A 21,685-nucleotide genomic window follows, 5' to 3' on the forward strand; every position below is an offset into this window, starting at 1 on the left:
TCCCACCCCAAGGACAGGGGTGTGTCCTGAATCTGGCTGCTTTTGCCCTCTTTGACTAGGCTGTTAGCAGAATGAGGGTGACTTCTTGTACAGAAAATTTTCAGTTGCCATTGCTGATGGTTTTTAAGCAAAATTTAAGCAGTGGCGATGTTTCAACCCAGGACCCAGGACATTTTGAGCACTAGTCAAAGGCACTACCTCTAGACCAAAGGAGCACAGTTGTACCAAATGGAAAAAAACTGAAGACACAGCCCCTCAGATAGTGAAGAAGAAACAGTAATGTTGGTTTCGGTATGTTGATGGTACTTTCGTTATTGTGGCCTCATGGAGAAAACAGAATTCTCAGAATTTCTAAATTTTCTGAATTCTGTTAATTGTACAGAAAAAAGAGAAAGGTCAGATTTCATTTTCAAATGCACAGGTATATAGAAACCGCAACAGAACTTAAGAACAGAAAGTCTACAGAAAGCCTACTCACACAGATAGATACCTTCACAGAAATCCCAATCACAATCTAAGCAGAAAGAAGGAGTTACCAAAACAGTGATGGACCATGCTAAAAGATTCTAAGAACCACAGTAACTTAGATAATGAACTCAATCATTTAAGAACTGCCTTCAGAAGAAATGGTTACTCTGACAAAGAGATAAATGGGGTACTATACTGTAAAAGATCTGGAGCTACAAATGAAAAGAACCAACCAAAAGGAAAATTTTCCTTCCATTCATAAAAAAGTCACAGACCACATAAGCAAAATACTAAGTATGGACATGGTATTTAAACCAAACATGAAAAGTGCACTGATATTTTAACACTGCAAAGGACCTATGCCTTCCACTTGCCACAGCAAGAGTGCATCGAAATCCATTGTAGATGCAGTCAAGTGTCTATTGAAATTAGAAAAAAAAAGCATTAACATCTTACTTAAGGAACACAAGCTGTTGTTATCTGGGAAGCTGATAACCGGCAGTGCACTGATACCAGGGAACTGCCAAATTTGTGTCTCTGAGAATGTGGTTTCATCGAGATCCAATCGTTACTTGCTAAGATGTACTGAGAGGCAATAGACAATGAAAAGCACAGAAACAACTTTAACAAGAAAGAAGAATAATTGAAATAGACAAATGGCGTTAGTGCTGAATAAAGCAAATGGCACCAACTCTTCCACACTAAAAGCTCCATAATATGTCAACATGACTCCACAATCTGATCGTCTCACAAAAGGGCTGTTGGTGCATATCAATAAACAGTTAGTCTTTCTGAGATTGTTTAAGTTGAAACTGATGGCCTGATGCCCATAAAACAAAAATCACAAAACAAAATATTTTCTTGTTTGATGTTCCAAAAGGTTTTGAATTGCTAGCATGTAAGCTAAAACTGACAACTACAGAGTACAGATGAGTATACACTGATCTGTCGAACATAATAACTGACTTCTGTTATTGTAGTGTATGTGTTTTGTTTACATTGTATAAAATAAAAGCAAGCACTGACACTGTAAAGAAATGATTTGCTTTCTATATGTGCATGTAGAATAAAGAAATCTCCTAATTTAAGAAAGCCTTAATGAACACCTGATTGTGATTAACAGGTAACAGGTAATTAGTATTGTAGGCCGTTGGTTGTTTATGTGCTGCCATCATTATTATCTAGAAAAAGTGGAAGAATGGTAGTGAAATTACAAGAACATAGGCACCAGAAGCTGTGACACTCCATAACGCCTAATCTCTAGTTCAACTGACAACAAAATTTGATGAAGGAAGCAGAGGTTTTCCTGAGCCCACTATTGTTTCACAATTGTTTCAGTTAGTCACTATGGCTTGTAAACTATAATTTGGGCTTGTTGTCTCAGCAGTATGTTGTTAAATACCTGTGGCCATGTGAAGATTGTTATTGCACTGTGAAATAATGAAAATATATTGTCTATTCAGATGAACAATACCTCCTTTTAAATTACACTGCTTTTTTGTCCCACCATGAATACAAGATGCTAACATGATAAATAACATGAATAGTTGTGTTTTGAACTAGTGGACTACTATAAAAATAAATTGAGAGTTATTGTAATGTTACTTCACTGTCATTTTCCTAAGAAACACGTATACCTTTTTCAGATTTGTGTGTTCGGGCAAATGATTGTAGCAAAGTGCCACTATGGGTGACTGTATGACCTATTAGCTCAGCATTAATCTACCTCACCCAATGCAAGGTTGGAAACATGCATTTTGACAGTTGCATCTGTCTGATTGCTTGCATTTGTGATTGCTTGCATTTGTGAGAAAGAGGGCAAATTTTGTGTGTTTCAATCTTGTTGTGCCTGTGATAACATGTTTAAATTGTTCATACATTCCAGCATGTGTAATATACATTGTTTAAGATTGATGGAATGTCCTAGGTACACTGGCCAAACAAAAAAGCAAATAGTAATACTGGTATGGGTCAAAAAGCTCATTAATCTCCTTATCTTTTTCTTGTCATTGTCTAAACATGGCTAAAGGTATACACTGTAAGCATAGATTTCCTATAAGGGACAGTCAAATGAAAACCAGACACATGGAAAAAAGTGAGTAACCTCTTTATTATTTCAAAATTAATTGTCATAACTGTTAATACATTTATCCCAATGTCTTCATGGAAAAATGTTTGTGTCTGCCTATGAAACCATAATGTACCTATTTGTATGAAGCAAATTGAAAGCCATGAATGTCCTCCTTTTGGGCTTCAAAAATATGGAAATTGCATGGAGAGAGATTTGGACTGTATGGAGATGTGTTAGGGCCCCCCATATATTGCCAGGGTTGTTTTGACTGTGCTGCAGAACTTATGCTGGGAAGTCCTTATATATCCTCCATATAATCTTGATCTCTCCCCATGCAATCTCCATATTTTGGAGTGCTGAAGAAAGACATTCATGTCTGTCGATTCACCTCAGGGTGCATGCCTCCGTACAGTCATGGTTCCATAGGCAACTGCAAACCTTTTCCATGAAGGCATTGACCAGCTTGTCTCACAGCTGGATGATTTTATTAATAGTTAAAGTGATTACTTTTGAAATAATAAACAGTTTACTTACTTTTTCCCATCTGTCTTGTTTTTGTTTGACTGCCCCTTACAAACAAAACTATATTTCCCAGTTCATGAGAGGAAACTGACAAGTCCTTGTTTACTTGAAGAGGAACAGAAAAATGTTTCATCCTTGGAGGGTTTTGTTGTATTGGTGTGAAGACACGAACTAAAACATGTTTTATCTTCTAATGCTGGAGACATCATCAGAAGGTATCTGGGTAGTATTGACACTGTTTTTCACCCTACGAGAAAGGTGCATGAACATTTGAATCTTGCAAAGGATCTACACCTGCTACTTGCCATACAGGTGTATACAAAATCCCTTGTACATGCAGTCAAATGTACATAGGAACTATTAAAAGAAACATTAACTCCTAGACTGAAGAATGCAAGAACAATGTTCAAGTAGGCAGCATTGGTAAATTGGTAGTAATACACAAGGGACCTGGGAATCACAAAATTTTTCTACAGTTCTATAATTTTATCGAGATCCAATAATTACTATGCCAGCACATACAAAGAGGTGATAGAAATTCAAAAGTACAAAATCAGCTGTAACAGGAAATGAAGAGGATTGAAATTATTCAAATTGTGGGTTCTAATGCAAAATTAAGCAAATAGCACAAACTCTTCTGCAGTAAAAGCATACATCAGCCCGAATCCACTATCTTAGGTAATGGTCTGATGACATTGCAACCGAACTATTGTCAGAATACATATAAGCAGTTTATCTTTCTGAGCTGCTTTGAATTTAAAATATTATGTCTTGGTATAGGCTGCACTGGAAGGCAGTTACAGTTTACACTGAGTAGATGGCCTATTGTGTGACAATATGCACATTCTATGGTTCAAAGACAACAGTTACTTTGTGTAACTCTTGAGACACATGATATATGAAGGCTCATTGGTAGTAACTTAGACTAAGTAGACACAGATGATGCAGAAAAGTTATAAACAGCAGTGTTTTGAAGCAACAGTGAGCTGCACTGAAATGCTGGTTATTGGTTTTAACTGGTACAGTTTTACATGGGTTCTACTGATTTAACTTTGGAACAGTTGGCTCTGAGTTGGTATGGAGAAATTTACACTTATGATTGAGACCATGTAGATAAGCAACTCACACTCCGTTCAACTGTTCTCTACTTTTGCTGTGGTTACATGCAACAGAACTGGCGACTACAGGTACCTTACTTAATTTGCAAAAATGTGTGTTTCATATGTCTTGGAAGGGAGCAAACTGGACTCAGTCAAGGGATTTAAAGTATATGACAATATATGTCCAGAGGTAGAAAATGACAGCTGCAATTACATAAAATAGGCCCCTAAGCTGATCTCTAGGTGGGATCTACTCGGGAAAATGTTGTCAAGAAAAAATAAATTTTGTGTTGTGTGGGTCAGAATGTGGAAAGTTAGATCCCTTAATTGGGTAGGTAGCTTAGCAAATTTAGAAAGGGAAATGGATAGGCTGAAGTTAGATATAGTGGGAATTGGGGAAGTGAAGTGCTCTGGCAGGAAGTACAAGACTTCTGGTCAGGTCAGTACAGGTTTGTCCACACAAAATGCAATATGGATCATGCAGGAGCAAATATAATAAAGAAAAATAAAATACAAATGCAGGTAATCTGCTGTGAACAACATAGTGAACACACAGCAACACAAGCAGATACGCCTACTAGCTTGATAGGTGATAAATAGATGTAAAGTATGTATGAAGATGTAAAAGAAATTATTCAGACCACTAAGCAAGATGAAATGTCGTGTGGCTAGGGCCTCCCGTCGGGTAGACCGTTCGCCTGGTGCAGGCCTTTCGAGTTGACGCCACTTAGGCGACCTGCTCGTCGATGGGGATGAAATGATGATGATTAGGACAACATGAAAGTTTATGATATGGCTCTGTGATTTGATAACAAGAAAAGGAGAAGAGAAAGAAAGTAGTAAGATAACATGGATTGGGGGAAAGTAACGAAAGGAGAAGCAGCCCGGGAGAAGTTTGCATATAGCAAATTTTAATAATTGCTACTGCTTGATTTAATGATCACAAAAGGAGGTTGTATACATAAGAGAGCCGGAGATAACAGAGGGTTTCTGTAGTAACCAAGTAATACATGAAACCAATCCAAGTAACACAAATATGGCTTTAGTCGTAAACCTCTGAACAATAACAGAAATAAGCCTCTCGTGGCTCCACAAGTAACAAGACAAAAGAAACATGTAATGCGACAAATGCTGTGATGGGAACAAAACAATTAAAAGATGTGAAAAGTGAACTGGGGTCCATTATTGGAAACTAAGGTACGAGACAATCTCTCAGTAGGAAAAAGCCCTCAAAAGTGCACGAATTGTGACCTCAGCCAATCTCAGCGCAGCTCAGAGAAAGAAACAAACGGGGGAAATGCATCCACTACCAAGAGGCAATAGGAATTCAAGAAGGGACCTGCAAAGTCTACATGAATGCATTCCCACAGCTGGTGTAGTGTATGCCAGGGGAACAGAGATGCCCTGGAGAGCCTGTTGTCGAGCACATTGTTCACAAGTCACAACAAAATGGACAATTCCGCCATCAGTCCCTTCCAAAAACATGTCTGCTAGCCAACAGTTTAATGTGTGAAACTCCCCAATGTCCTTAGTGGAAAGGCTTAAAACCTCACATCATAATGAGGCAGTAATGACTACTCTGGGAGAGCGGGCTTCCATGGACAGCAGCAAAACACTGTCAAAAACAGAGGGGTGATACCTTAAGGAAAAATAGTTGTGCAGGGGGTCCAAATCTCGACCCAGCATATCCTGTTGAACAAGCCGAACCACTTGGCAGAGAACTGGGTCGGTGGCAATTGCAGCTGCTATGTACAAGATTGTAATTGGAAAACCCTTGACTGTGGCCTGCATTTCCTTATCAAGATGGAAGCAAAGCAATTCTTCATGATCAACGTTAGGATCAGGACCTACAGGAAGGCAGGACAAAGTGTCTGCATTGGCATGTTTAGACATAGATCGAAAATGGATTTTGTAATTGTAGTGAGATCAGAACAGCACCCAGCATTGTAGGTAGTGTGCTGCCTTGTCAGGCAAGGAAGTGTGGGGTTAAACAGGAAACCAAGGGTCTATGGTCAGTAATAAGGTGATACTTGGAGCCATTCAAAAAATTGTTAAATTTCTGGAGAGCATGAACTATGGCAAGAACTTCTTTTTCCACCTGAGAGTGACGCTGATGATATGCTGGAGTGAGAGATTCCGAGGTGAAAGCAACAGGTCATTCAGAGCTGTCGGCATATCGGTGCACTAGGACTGCGCTGAAGCCATATGTGGGGCATCAGTTTATGTGAGGCATCAGTTATCAAAACAATGTGCTGGTCTAGAGTGAACGTAGCTAAACAAGGGGCCAGGAGTAGTTTGGATTTCAACATTTGAGAATAGCACATTTGCAATCTGGTCTCCAACAAAGAGGTACATTCTTGTGTGACAAGGCATGCAGCGGATGCGCCAACGTGACATTCCTAGCAGGAATTTATGGTAGTAGGCTATCTTCTGTAAGAAGGCCTGAAGCTCCTTTGTGGACAAGGAGTGAGGCATGGCTGTAACAGCAGGGATGTGGTCTAGAGGAGGGTGAACTCCATCCTGCGAGACCTTTAACCCCAAATAAACAATAGAAGGTTGAAAAAGCTGAGATTTCATGAGGTTACACTGTAAGCCACCGAACTGTAACACAGGCAGAAAAGTGCATAAGTTTTTCAAGTGATTGGCTGTGGAGGAGCCCCTGACAACAATATCACTCAGGTAATTAATGTAACTGGGGACAGACATAGTCAGTTGCTCTAAAAATCGTTGGAAAATAGCAGGGTCATAGCCACACCAAAACAAAGGCGCAAATATTGATAGTGACAGAATGGAGTATTCAAAACAAGAACTCACCACGACTGTTCGTCCGCAGGAACCTGTAGATAAGCTTCAGACAAATCAATTTTAGAAAAGAACTGGCCACCTGATATTTTCGTCAACAGTTCCTCGTGGTTTGAGGGAGAATATTTATCTACGAGCAACTGTGCGTTAGCATAGTATTGAGGTCTCCACAGAGGTGAAGTTTCCCCAACAGCTTTGGAACTACGACCAGTGGGGATGACAGTTCAGTAGTTATAAGAGGTTGCATCAGTGCTAGAGATTAACATATGTCCAATTATGCTTTCAATTGTTCATTTAGAGTGGCAGGAATAGGATGTGCACAACAAAAACGAGGCCAAGCCGTGGATTTCAAAGAAATAAGAGCAGAAAATTACATAGCACACCCTGTACCCTCCTAAAACAAATCCGAAAACTCCTCACACAGTGTTTCCAATTGAGAATACAGTAGCTGACTGGACACAAGGTGAACTTAGTTGGCGATAGAAAATCCAAATGCCTGAAATGTGTCCATCCTGAACAAGTTCTCAACAACAGCATCAGCAACCAACAAAAAATAGAGGCAGATACCATAAATTATCCCAACAGGACAGTGTTCTGTTTGTTATAACTAACCAGCTTCTGTGTGACAGGTGTCAACGGCGGCGATTGTAAACTCACAGTGGCCTGAGAATTCAATAACGTCTCTGCAGCACGTGTGTTGACCTGTAGCTGGAGCACTTGGTGAAAAACATTCTACACGATGAACAACTTGGGAGAAGTCACAAGCATTGGAGTCGCACGGTTTACATTCGTGTCCGTATCCTGGACAACCTTTGGTGAACGACATACAGAGGTGATGTGGCCTTTCTTCTGGGAAGCATTGCAAATAGTCCAGCACTTAAGGCATGCTGAATGTTCGTACTGAACAAAACAGAGAGGACAGGACAGAAACAGAGAGTGCTGATGCTAGTTCTGTGGAGGCCATGGCTGCTTGAGCCGGCCTTGGGCTGCTCGGTGCTGGTCCCGCATGTTTTCTGCCACCACTGCCGCGTCACTGTGCAAGCTGTTTGTCTTCCTAGTGGACACATCATTTGACACTACTGCCACATTGCTCCACACTTCAATTTGATCAGCCACTGCCCAAGAAACTTCAAAATATTGTGCTATTTGCAAAACTTCTGCCAATAGGGGATTCTCACAGAGTAAAGCCTTCTGGTGCCTTCCTTGTCTAGAGCTAAACAGATTTCAGCATGCACCATTGAATCTGCGTAAAATCATTATGGGCGTCAGTAATGAATTGCCACTTAGGCTAAGGCCGTGAAGTTTTGCTGCCCAGTCCCTGTATGCCTGGTATTGTTTCTTGCGGCATCCTTAGAATTTGACCCACACTGCTATGACATGCATTTTTTTTTGCAATGTTATTTGGACAGTAAACTGCATGTGTGATCAAAAGTAGAAGCTGTCACTTCTTATAAAAGGGGCAAGCTGACAGAGCAATTGATACACCTACGAGACATCTACGAGAGGAATAAGGCTCTGCACAAATTCGAGTCTGTCACATTGAAAGCCAAAAAATTCTGTCTGAGTCTTTTTTTGTAAGTTTCCAATCCTTGGCTGAATCATCATCTCGGAGGAAAAGTTGGTAGATTGACCAGTGGACCCGTACCTAATAGATTGTGGTGAATCAGAGACTTAAGAAACAGATTTTAAACTTTGAAAACATTTCCACGAGCAGGTGTGGACTCTGCCCACTGCAGATTAAAACTGAAGAAACTTCAGAAGAAGATGAAGAAGAAGAAGAAGAAGAAGAAGAAGAAATGAAGGAGACATGAAGAAAATTGAAATAGTTAGAGATTGTTGAGAATTTCAAAGGGAGCATTTGGCAACAATTAACTGAAACAGGAAATTGGAGTACAGTAGGAGACAAATGGGGTGCTTTGAGAAATGAAATAGTGAATGCAGCAGAGGACCAAATAGGCAAACAGACAATGTCCTGTAGACATCCTTGGATTACACAAGATATTGAATTTCATTGATGAAAGGAAAAAGTATAAAAATGCAGCAAATAAAGCATATAAAATGGAAAACAGGCATCTGAAACATGAGATTGACAGAAAGTACAAAATATTAAAGCAGGAATGGCTATAGGAGAAATGTAAGGCTGAAGAAAGATGCCTGACAGTGGAAAAGATAGATGCTGCTTATAAAAAAATTAGAGAGACCATTGGGGAAAAGAGAAACAGCTGTATGAATGTCAAAAGTTCAGATTATATGCCAGTATTGAACATTGAAGAGAGAAGCCAAAGGTGGAAGAAATATATAGAGTTACACCACAGAAAAAATTGCTTCCGAGAGGAGAAAATAAGATATGGGAACACCAAGCCATTCGAGTTCACAGAGACATCAAAGATCTCCAGGATAATTGGCTATGTTCAAAGCATCCAACTCTCGTAACAACAAAATGACCAGGAAGAAAGAATTTTGACATGGTGCTAAGAGGGACTGATTGACATCCCACTTTCCCCACCAATGCTGGCACATGATGTGACACATGATGTGTCACTTTGATTGTCCTAAGATTTAAGTTGCCATGACACATACAGTCACAGCAGAGATAAGAACTGGACTTGGGAAGTATGTGGATGTGCTCTACGAGTGAGAATACTATTGTCACCAGAGAGCAGTTTTGCATTGAGACCCAGACAGTTTAAAATACTGTTCAACATGTCCTGTAAGGGCTTATTTGTCCTGTAAGGGCTTATTTGGGTGCTTCAGTAGACTTCCTGGTGGCAGACAAGACACCCATTAATCTCGTTTTTAATTTATACTTAAGAGTCAGGCCAGCAGCTGTATGTCTCAGATTTTGATGAATTTTCAGAGATATTTGTCAGTGGAAAAAAATCAACACTAATTTTGGCTTTTAGCACCATATTTAACAGTTTTTGAGAAAATTTACATTGAAGCTTTCTGTGCCACATACGTTCTACTTACTGTAATGAGATAGTGAATTGTGAGGAACTTTTTTTATCCGAAACACATTTTGTGCAGAAAAATCAGCATTTCAATGTTATAAATAGTTTTCCTTCACGTAGAAGATATAATTATGAGCAAAATTCACATTTGTCTTTTGTTGTTAGTTAATATGAATGTCATAGTAAATCTCAGCAGCATTATTCTGTAATATTAACCTCATTTCGGTGTATGTGTTGTGTCTTTCGCAAGTTTTTGTGAGGAACTATGTATAAAAGTAATGATAATGTAAGGCTTTTGGCAATTTGACAAACGTTTACAGTTTTTTCAAACCAAATTAAGAAAACTGTGTATAATATTTAAATGCTGACTATTTTGTAAATAAAAAGTACATTGAGTACATGTGGAGGTAAAAGGTGAAACAGTGCTCATATTTAGCAATGATAGTCTGTACAAAAGTTCATTCATATCTGTGACCCACAACTGTGAGCCTTCTGTTGTTAACCACAGTTAATTTTTGTGTATTTAGTGTGTGCTTTAATCTTGCTGTAATCAGCCTACATAAAATAATTCTATAAGATATTGCAGTTTGTCAGTGAGATACTTCAAAAAGATGTTGACGGCAATGAATTTATAGTAAGCCAATGAATTAGATTATGGCGTTAGAAATGTGTGGTGTTCCCAAATTCTACCTTATTATTTGTGTTGCGGTCTTCAGTCCAGAGACTGGTTTGATGCAGCTCTGCATGCTTCCCTATCCTGTGAAAGCTTCTTCATCTCCAAGTAAAACTGCAACCTACATCCTTCTGAATCTGCTTAGTGTATTCATCTCTTGGTCTACCTCTACTATTTTTACCCTCCATGATACTCTCCAATACTAAACTGGTGTTCCCTTGATGCCTCAGAACATGTCCTACCAACCGGTCCCTTCTTTTAGTCAGGTTGTGCCACAATTTCCTCTTCTTCCCAATTCTATTCAGTGCCTCCTCATTACTTACATCTAATCTTTAGTGTTCTTGTGTAGCACCGCATTTTGAAAGCTTCTATTCTCTTTGTGTCTAAACTATTTCTCGTCCATGTTTCACTTCCATATGTGGCTACACTCCATACAAATACTTAACAGTAAAGACTTCCTGACACTTAAATCTATACTCGATGTTAACAAATTTTTCTTCTTCAGAAACTCTTTCCTTCTATTGCTGGTGTACATTTTATATCCTCTCTATGTCGACCATCATGTTATTTTGCTCCCTACATAGCAAAACTCATTTACTACTTCAAGTGTGTCATTTCCAAATCTAATCCCCTCAGTATCACCTGACTTCATTTGACTACATTCCATTATCCTCGTTTTGCTTTTGTTGATGTTCATCTTATATCCTCCTCTCAAGACTGTCTAAAACAATTATCATTGCTTTAATTGTTATCAACTTCACAAAAGTTTTGTTGATACTGTCTTTACTTCATGTTTTTACACTGTCTTCATTTGCTTAATATCTTGCTTTTTGTGGGTTAATTAGTTGAATGTTCTGTAGACACATTAATAATAAACATGATATGAAATATGCTTTGTAAACAGCTTGGTTCAGCCTGCTAATGCACTTGGGAAATATGGGTGCTTGTTTTCATTTTTCATGCAGTGATACAGGCAGATAGCCCTATAATGCAGACTACAATTTGATATTGCAAACATATAAACATGTGAAGCTCATGAAGCTTATTTGCAGAATTACAATTGTATTCATTAATCCAAATAGTTAGAATCTGTCATCTCTAGGTTAGCTTTTGTTACATCAGTTCTTCTGTTTTTCACTTGGAGAATGAAGTCATTTGCACAGAATAACACATAACATTTGCTAACATATGCCCTATTGGAGATGCAGGTAAATAGCCTTCTGATGGCAGTAATTTAAGATTGGGTCATAGTTGGGCCAGAGACCATCTAATATGTCTTGGATTGTGTCTGAAGGATCTAAAACTGTGCATGCACTGTGATCCATGCAGCTACAAGGATTGTGGGGAAGATCTACTTGTAATATTTTCAACACTGTGATACAATTTTTTTCTTTATTTGTTTACAGTATAAAATAGGATCTACATTTTTGTATTTAATTTTAGGCTTCTTTTCTCTACTCTGTTGTACAGTAAGAAAATAATTTTCTCAGAAATTGGGGTAATGCAGTGCTATTCCTTGAAGTTGACTTGATGGTTCACATTGTGAAATGTCAATTATCTGAACATATACTAATAAAAAGTACTGTTGGTATCAAGGTATTTTTATTCCAGGCAGGTAATGCCTCCCTCATAATAATTTTTATCTGTGGGATTGTGGTCATTTAAGACACAAAAAGATATATAATTCAGCTTGTACTTTTTTCATTCACTACATCAAAACTTAATCTGCTTTGTTTAGAGGATAGTTAGAAATGTACAGTATTTGTGTCATTCTATGTAACAGACCTGCTCACTGGGGACGGGACATAGTCCATCACTTCAGCAGGCACTGAGTAGCAGCAACACTTCCTTACCTACAGCATCAGCCCCAATAGCTGTCGCTGTGGCCCGGCCTCAGAGCTTGCCAGGAACGGAGCAACACCTCTTAGTGGCTGCAGGGAGTCCAGGACTGCTGCTCCCTTCTGGAACACCAACAGACAATCAGCTCAGAGATGATTTTCAAGTGCTTGCAAAAGACAGTGAGTTGTTGTGCTTTATGAATATGTGTTGTTGTTCCTTTTAATGTTTTGAAACATAGATTTTGGTGATACTAATCTGTAACATAGCCTGAGGTGTAAGTTAGATTGAAAGGTGAAGTCTGGTTGTGAGTTGGTGAAGTCAATATTTATGAATACAAAATTGTAGTTGTAGTGACATACTGATCTGTAACTTAGCCTGAGGGCTTGATTAGATTGAAAGGTGGTAGTTTATCTGTGATTTCACAAGATGGTGGTGTTGAAGGCTTCAATTAATCATCTTATTGGGCACTGTCTAACACTGTCAACTTCTTATCAGTGTTACAAGAAATTATTTGACTAATCTCCAACTTTCTTTCACATTCTTTTATTCAGCAATTTTTAGACATGTTAACCGTTGTCGTGCTTGTAAAGGGTGATTATAATTAAAGTTAAACTTTCAAACCGCTGTAGAAGTAACACCACTGTTCAGAATGATGTCAAATTGCAACAGAATATTATCAGTGAAGGGGGAAAACGTAAAGCAGAAGAAAAATAAATAGTTACAAAATGTAGCAATAGCTGGCATTGTAAGCATCATAACTTAATAGTGGTCAACTACAAATGACAAATGAATCGTACAAAAATGCCTAAGGAGTATGTTTTATGTTAAACAAACGATACTACTCAGAGTGCATGGGTGTACAGGTGTGGTACTGTTAGTTATGTAAGCCCATCCACCATGGCAAGGTCATATCACATTGGATGGGAAAAATTGGTTTTTAATTGTCCTGAGGCCAAACACCGCACAAAAAGCATCACTCACATTGGTTTTTAATTGTCCGGAGGCCAAAAACAGCGTAAAGAGCATCAATCACATCCGTTTTTAGTTTTCCTGAGGCCAAAAACCACATAAAAAGAATCAATCAAAATCAAATCGGATTATTAATTTCTGTGTCTGGCGCAAAACGTGTTCAATATGCTGCCCACCGTACTTTGCAACAAGTTGAAACCGAGAAATAGCATTTTCCCCAACTGATCGAAGTGTTTCCAGGGTCACGTTTAGAATGTGTTGTGCATTGCATATCTTCAGTGCAGCTAAGTTTGCAATTGGAACACTGAATACAACATCCTTCAGATAGCCCCACAGCCAGAAGTCACACGGATTAAGGTCAGGTGATCGGGACAGCCAGGCTGTAGGGCAATGGCGGCTGATAATTCTAGCATTTCTGAAATGGCACTTTAGCAGCTGCTTAATTGGATTTGCAATGTGTGGAGGTGCACCATTTTGCATAAAAAAGACTCTCATAGTGCTTACCAGTGACAGTACAGGTAATAGGACTGGAAGCACCTATCTCTTTGAAAAAAATGTGGCTCTATGATAAATAATGCCATAAACCCGCACACCCAGTAACCTTTTAAGAATGAAGTGGTACTGGTTGATTTGCATGTGGATTTTCCATTGCCCATATTTGACAATTCTGTGTATTGACATATCCTGTCAGATGGAAGTGGGCTTTGTGTGTCCAAAAACTCTTCCCCGGCCAATCATTGTCCACAAGTGGTGGTGTGCAAACGTGCAGTGCATGGAGAATTGCCCAAACATTGGACATAACCATAAGCATGATGCATAAAATTGTACGAAACAGCCTTCTTTGCTAACCATTCAAAACTATCCATGTGCACAAGTTGCTTCCTGTGCCTCTCACCTCTAGGAGTTTATCAAATGCAGTAAACTGTATATCAGTATAAAGTGCTGTGTCTTACCATACTCCACTACACATCTCTTTGTTCCAACTCCTTTCTCAGTTTGTTTCAAATTTGTATCAGCACATGATCATCATTCATTTACTCATACATACATATATCCCATAATTGTTAGTTAATATAGTCATAGTGTAACTTCCAATTCGGAAATATAGTGAACTGTACAATGTAAAGAGTTATTTGTAAAATACAGTGTGACAAAGCAAAATTCAAGTGGATAACACAAGATCTAACCTACTTTACCAGATAAAATGTATATTTGTGTCCATGAATGACAAATCAGATCCTACATCAAAGCATGGAAGAATACTAATTTAAAGTATATATGAGAAAATGCAAAGGAGAGTTCCCTCCAGTTTAAGTGAGACCTAGGTAGTGCATAGAAATGTACAAAGTTCATCCACTCAAAGGAAATGCGGTTGCAGCAAGTGACTGTAAGGCCACAAAACAAGTTGTATTTGAACAAAATCATTTACACCTAACATACAATCAATTACAAGAGTTAACGTACAAGACACAGGGTGATTATAATTAAAGTTAAACTTTCAAACTGCTGTAGAAATAACACCACTGGTCCGAATGACATCAAATTGGAATGGAATATTATCGGAGAAGGGAGAAATCGTATAGAAGAAGAAAAATGAATAGTTACAAAATGTAGCAATAGATAGTTCTGTAAGCATCATAATTTAATACTAGTAGACTACAAATGACAAATGAATCCTACAACAATGCCTAAGGTGTAAGTTTGACATTAAACAAGCTATACTACTCAGTGTGCATGGGTGTACAGGTGTGATACTATTAGTTACAGAAGACCATCCACCATGACAAGGTCATATCACATTGGATGGGAAAAATTGGTTTTTAATTGTCCTGAGGCTAAAAACCGCATAAAAAGCATAAATCGCATCGGTTTTTAATTGTCCGGAGGCCAAAAAAAGTATAAAAAGCATCAGTCAAAATCAAATCGGATTATTAATTTCTGTGTAACTGGCGCAAAACATGTTCAATATGCTGTCCACTGTTTTCTGCAACAAGCTGAAATTCCACAACTGATTTAAGTGTTTCCGGGGCCACATTCAGAATGTGTTGCACAGTGCATGCCTTCAGTGCAGCTATGTTTACAGTCGGAACACTGAACACATCATCTTTCAGGTAGCCCCACAGCCAGAAGTCACACAGATTAATATCAGGTGACCAGGACAGGCAGGCTGTAGGGAAATGGCAGTTGATAATTCTACCATTTCCGAAATGACGCTTCAGCAGCTGCTTAATTGGATTTGCAATGTGCAGAGGTGCACCATTTTGCATAAAAATGATCCCATCCACACATCCACGCTGTTGGAGAGCTGGAATGATGTAGTTGTGCAAAAGACACTCGTAGCGTTTACCAGTGACAGTACAGGTTACGGTACTGGAAGCACCTGCCTCTTCGTAAAAATATGGCCCTATGATCAATGATGCCATAAACCTTCACCACACAGTGACCTGTTCAGGATGAAGTGATACTAGTTGATTTGCGTGTGGATTTTCTGTTACCCATATTCGACAGTTCTGTGTATTCACATATCCTGTCAGATGGAAGTATCCACAAAATCTTCCACAGACAATCATTGTCCACTTCCATATGAACAAGAAATTCTAAAGCAAAGGTCTCTCATGCTGGCTGGTCAACAGGAAGCAACTCATGCACATGGGTAATTTAAAATGGATAGTAAAGAAAGATGTTTCGTAGGATTTTATGCACCGTGCTCATGGGTATGTCCAGTGTACGGGCAATTCTCCGTGCACTACATGTTTGCACACCACCACTTGTCTCCTCTTGCATTGCTGTGGCCACTGCTTCCACTCACGTCCAATCAATTCATTTCCTCCCTCTACCAGGTTGCACACCAAAAGAACCTGTCTTTTCGAAATTCCGAATCATTTTCTCCAGACCCATGGCAGTCATTGGACCAACGGCTTTTTTTCAAAACCTTCAGTGTCTGGAACTTCTGCTGAGTGACATGTGCACAGTCATCAGTCTTGTAATATAGCTGTACAAGCTGAGCACAATCCTGCTTTGAGACGGTCATCACGAACATGACAGGTATTTTCATTTACGTATTCTGACACATACAGTGCCATCTATTGATCAATTTTCACAATATTTTTTTTTTCTTCTGCCATACGTTTTTGCCCTTCTACGATAATATTCCGTTGCAATTTGATATCATTCTGACCAGTGGTGTTATTTCTACAGCATTTTGAAAGTTTAACTTTAATTAGGATGTCCAAAATCATGACATCACAACTGAAAAACAGATCAAATGGTTATACTAAGCAAAATTACATGAAGCTAGAATTTGGCATGAGACACCTCAAACCAAATTGAAAATATTCAATGCCTATGTTTGCGATGATTGGACTGACCTGAAAAATCCAAACTGCCGAGTTCATCAGGCCCGAACTTTACTCAACGATGAGGTTTTATTCACAAGAAATGTGTAACAGACAACAGACAATGGTTACAACTCATGTCTAATATGGGAAAATCTTTCAGATAAACAAAATTATTCATGTTCATACTGTAATAAAACATGACGAAAATGATTTTGCAGATTATGTTCAGTCACTGTCTAATTGTTTCATACCACACTTTAATACGAATTCTTGGTTGAAGATAAATACATATGTTGGTCCTTAAATGATTCAGTAAGAAAAGGAATGTAAGTATTCAATAGTGTCCTGAATAAGCAGTTGAAGAAACACAATGACAATACTCGTATATATCACTGATATCAATTCATTGATATGAAAACGCATCCCGACAGAAGTGGTTTAACAAGGGTGATGTGGAAGTATCTGTGGCAAAATCCGACATGGAGGTTAAATTGAGAGAGAAAACTGAATATGTATGTATGCTTAAGTTATATGTAAGAAATTTTATGTAACAGAAAATATGTTGGTCAGATGGTCATGTGCAGAAAATATAATTGATTAAGATGAGCCAAAATACCAAAAATACCACATGACAATGTTGAGCATCAAAATACTAAAGAACATATATGATGAATGCTGACAACCAGTATAGAAAATGTGACACGAAAACATACACAGAATCAAATATAGATAAAAGCACAAGCATAATGCAAAACAGAGTAATACACTTGACGTACTGAAACATATCTTAAACTCCAAAAAAAGAAATGGTTTATGTCCAGCCGGAGCATCATATCAAAATATCTCCTATCTGACTGATGCCTTCCTTAGACTAATCAGCCAACACATATATCTCATTGAGACCTTGGTCATCTGTAACCATGCAGCCAAAATCCACTAATAATACTATTGTCATTCTAGGACAACAGCAAGCAAAATACTCCTAAATCATATTAATCAAAAGCTTTCAGAGACAACACCATATTTACCGCAAAGCAGTGGGATTCATTATAGTCAAGATAAAGTAAATAACAAGTAAATAATTGTAATCCATAGAATGTGTGTCATGTATAAACTTCAAATAGCAGGCTAAGTTTATGCAATGTAATTTATGTCAATTGTCTCTAAAGGTCTCCATAATAATCATGCTGAACATTCAATCATATATGTACTAAGTGTTTCAGATTTACATGATGTTGAAAAATTATAAAATCGTAAAGATGTGAAATAATACCAAATGTTATACAAGCGACCAAGATTATACCATAGTTCCTGTTGATAAACTAGTGTTACGTAGACAAATGTATGTGTATTATCCAGTTGGCTATACTTCTCTTCAAAATTCATATTGTTGTCAGTTCCTATCAGTATAGATGAGGTAAGATGCTATTTTCAAATCAGTGAAGCACTAAATGAAACAACAAGTTTACTGTTACCAGTCACCGTTTTATTTTATTTATTGGCACAGTAAACTTGTTGTTTCATTTAATGTCAGTAACAGTCACAGTAAAGCCTAACCTAAAAATGTTCGCATTTAAAGTCAGTGAAGCACTTCGTATACCAATAACTGATCTAAACATGTGACAAGAAACTAAATGTAAATCGAATGAATAAGGAATGTAGTACCGAAATATAAAGATGTTGAAGCAGATACTACATTAGCTGGAGTCCTTCTGCTTACCAGACACATGGTACACACAGTGAGTGTACCCCGCCTCCCATCTGTGTCAACTGTGGAAAGCACCATTCACCTTGCTTGCCAGACTGCAGGATTCTCCAGAAAGAAAGGAAAATCATGGAGTGCAAGACCCTGGACCGACTGACCTACACTGAGGCTAAGAGAAAATTTGAACACCTGCATCCTGTACGTACGACATCGTCTTGTGCCACCACTACAACAGTTCTGGCACCATCAGCTCCGCCAACCCCAGTCATCTCTCAGAGTCGGAAGACTACACCTGCCCCCTTGATGGTGGGGGGCATTTCCCTCCCTGTTGCTCCCGCACCACCTACTGTGGGCGCAACTCCCCACCCCCTCCTGAACCATCGGCTACGTCTGTCCCCACTTCTAAGCCAGAGAAGCATAAGTCTTCTTCGGCTTTTCTCACTAGGTAGGAGTCCCTTCGGTCACTCCCTTCCCAGGTTTTTGCTAGTGGGAAAGGTGACACCCACCGGTGGCTGAAGAGCTCAAAAGCAGCTGGTCGTAGGGCTTCACGCTCATTCTCAGTCCCTGAGACTGAGCCAGTGGAGCCCTCCCAGGCAGGGAAACCCAAGGAGCAGTGGGAGAAAACCAAATAGAATACCCCTGAGACCAAGGGAATTGCAGTGGCACCCACACCACTACTACTTGCAAGCTGTGTGTCAGAGGATGGGGTAGAGATTCTGGCGTCTGCTGAGGACCTAGATCTTGCCAGACACTCAGACCCAATGGACGTAGACTGCTCGGGCAATAAGTCGGTGGCAGCAGGTGACTGAGGCGTAAAGTGCCTCATTGAATGTTCCATACTTCCCAGTCTCATGATGACGTCATTCTCCAGTGGAAATGCGGCAGTTTTTTCCACCACCTGGCTGAGCTACGGCAATATGCTTTACACGTCTGCTATGTGCATTGCCCCTCAAGAAACCTGGTTCCCGGCAATGCACACACCTGCCCTCCGTGACTATAAGGGATATTATAGGAACTGTAGCGACTATAATTGAGTGTCTGGTGGAGTTTTTGTTCTTGTCCTAAACTCAATCTGTAGTGACTCTGTGCCCCTTCAAACCCCTCTTGAAGCTGTAGCTGTCAGAATAAGGAAGGATGCCACAGGAAATAACTGTCTGCAATATATATCTTCCTCCAGATGAGGTAGTACCCCTGAATGTATTAGCTGCACTGATTGATCAACTCCCTAAACCTTTCCTACTTTTAGGAGATCGTAATGCCCATAACCCCTGGTGGGGTGGTACCATGCTTATTGGGCGAGGCAGAGATGTCGAAACTTTACTGTCTCAGTTTGACCTCTGCCTGTTAAATACTGGGCCGCCACATATTTCAGTGTGGCTCATGGTAGTTAATTGGCCATTGATTTATCAATTTGCAGCCCAGGACTTCTCCCATCTATTCACTGGAGAGCTCATGATGACCTGTGTGGTAGTGACCACTACCCCATCTTCCTGTCAGTGCCCCGGCGTCAGGCCCATGGACGCCTGCTCATAGGGGTTTTAAACAAGGCGGACTGGGAAACTTTCACCTCTGCTGTCACCGTTGAAACTCCCCCACAGGGTAACACCGATGTGATGGTTGAGCAGGTGACTACAACAATTGTTTCTGCGGCAGAAAACGTGATCTCTCACTCTTTAGGGTGCCTCCGGCGTAAGGCAGTCCCTTGGTGGTCGCCGGAAGTCGCTGAAGCAATTGAAGAGCGACAGCGAGCTCTGCAGCGGCATAAGCGGTACCCTTCCCTGGAGCACCTCATAGCCTTTAAACAGCTATATGCCCACGTTCACCAACTTATCAAACGAGGAAGTAGGAGTGTTGGGAGAGATACGTCTCGACCATTGGGTGCCATACGCCACCTTCCCAAGTTTGGGCAAAGATCAAACATCTTTTTGGGTACCAGACCCCTACAGATGTTCCTGGTTTTACCATAAATGGCGTGTTATCTACCGACACAAATGCGATTGCTGAGCACTTTGCTCGAGCCTCTGCGTTAGAGAATTACCCCCCAGCCTTTTGCACCCTCAGACGGCGGCTGGAATGGAAATTCCTCTCATTCACTACACGTCACAGTGAATCCTGCAATGCCCCATTTACAGAGTGGGAGCTCCTCAGTGCTCTTGCACATTGCCCTGACACAGCTCCTTGGCCTGATCGGATCCACAGCCAGGTGATTAAACATCTCTCATCTGACTACAAGTAACATATCCTTGTCATCTTCAGCCGGATGTGTGATGGCGTCTTTCCATCGCAAAGGCAGGAGAGCACCATTATTCCGGTGCTCAAACCTGGTAAAAACCCGCTTGATGTGGATAGCTATTGGCCCATCAGCCTCTCCAACATTCTTTGTAAGCTTCTCTAACGTATGGTGTGTCGGCAGTTGGGTCGGGTCCTGGAGTCATGTGGCATACTGGCTACATGTCAGGGCGGCTTCCGCCAGGGTTGCTATACCATTGGTAATCTTGTGTCCCTCGAGTCTGTCATCCGAACAGCCTTTTCCTGACGCTAACACCTGGTTGCCGTCTTTTTTGATTTACGAGAAGTATATGACATGACCTGGCAACATCATATCATTGCCACATTGTATGAGTGGGGTCTCAGGGGGCCACTCCTGATTTTTATCCAAAACTTCCTGTCACTCCGTACTTTCCATATCAAAATTGGTGCCGCCCATAGTTCCATCCATATCCAGGGGAATGGAGTCTTGCAGGGCTCTGTATTGAGTGTCTCTCTATTTTTAGTGGCCATTAACGGTCTAGCAGCAGCTGTCGGGCTCTCCGTCTCACTTTCTCTGTATGCAGACGACTTCTGCATTTCATACTGCTGCTCCAGTACTGGTGTTGCTGAGTGTCACCAACAGTTAGCCATCCACAAGCCACAGTCATGGGCTCTAGCCCATGGCTTCCAGTTTTATGCATTTCTGTCGGCATCATGCCATTCATCCGGAACCAGCACTTTACCTTAATGATGATCCACTCACTGTAGTGAAGACATATCGATTCTTAGGTCTAGTTTTCTACGCTTGTTTGACTTGGCTTCCTCATCTTCGTCAGCTTAAACGGAAGTGTTGGCAGTACCTCAATGCCCTCCGCTGCCTGAGCAACACCAACTGGGGTGCACATTGCTCCACGCTGCAGCAGCTCTACAGAGCCCTTGTTCAATCCCGACTTGACTATGGGAGTGTGATTTATGGATTTGCGGTGCCCTCAGCATT

At 40.1% G+C, this 21,685-nt stretch overlaps 1 protein-coding gene across 1 annotated transcript in view; it reads left to right on the top strand.

Moving 5' to 3' along the window:
* LOC126194885 (oxysterol-binding protein-related protein 6-like) overlaps positions 1 to 21,685 on the top strand; it is a 277,022-nt gene that overhangs the window by 126,001 nt on the left and 129,336 nt on the right. The window contains exon 9 of the mRNA XM_049933235.1: positions 12,371 to 12,605. Within this exon, the coding sequence (XP_049789192.1) occupies positions 12,371 to 12,605 (235 nt within the window). The remainder of the gene's footprint in view (positions 1 to 12,370; positions 12,606 to 21,685) is intronic.

The sequence above is a fragment of the Schistocerca nitens genome, chromosome 7, assembly GCF_023898315.1.
Source record: "Schistocerca nitens isolate TAMUIC-IGC-003100 chromosome 7, iqSchNite1.1, whole genome shotgun sequence".
In the NCBI taxonomy this organism is placed as follows: Eukaryota; Metazoa; Arthropoda; class Insecta; order Orthoptera; family Acrididae; genus Schistocerca; species Schistocerca nitens.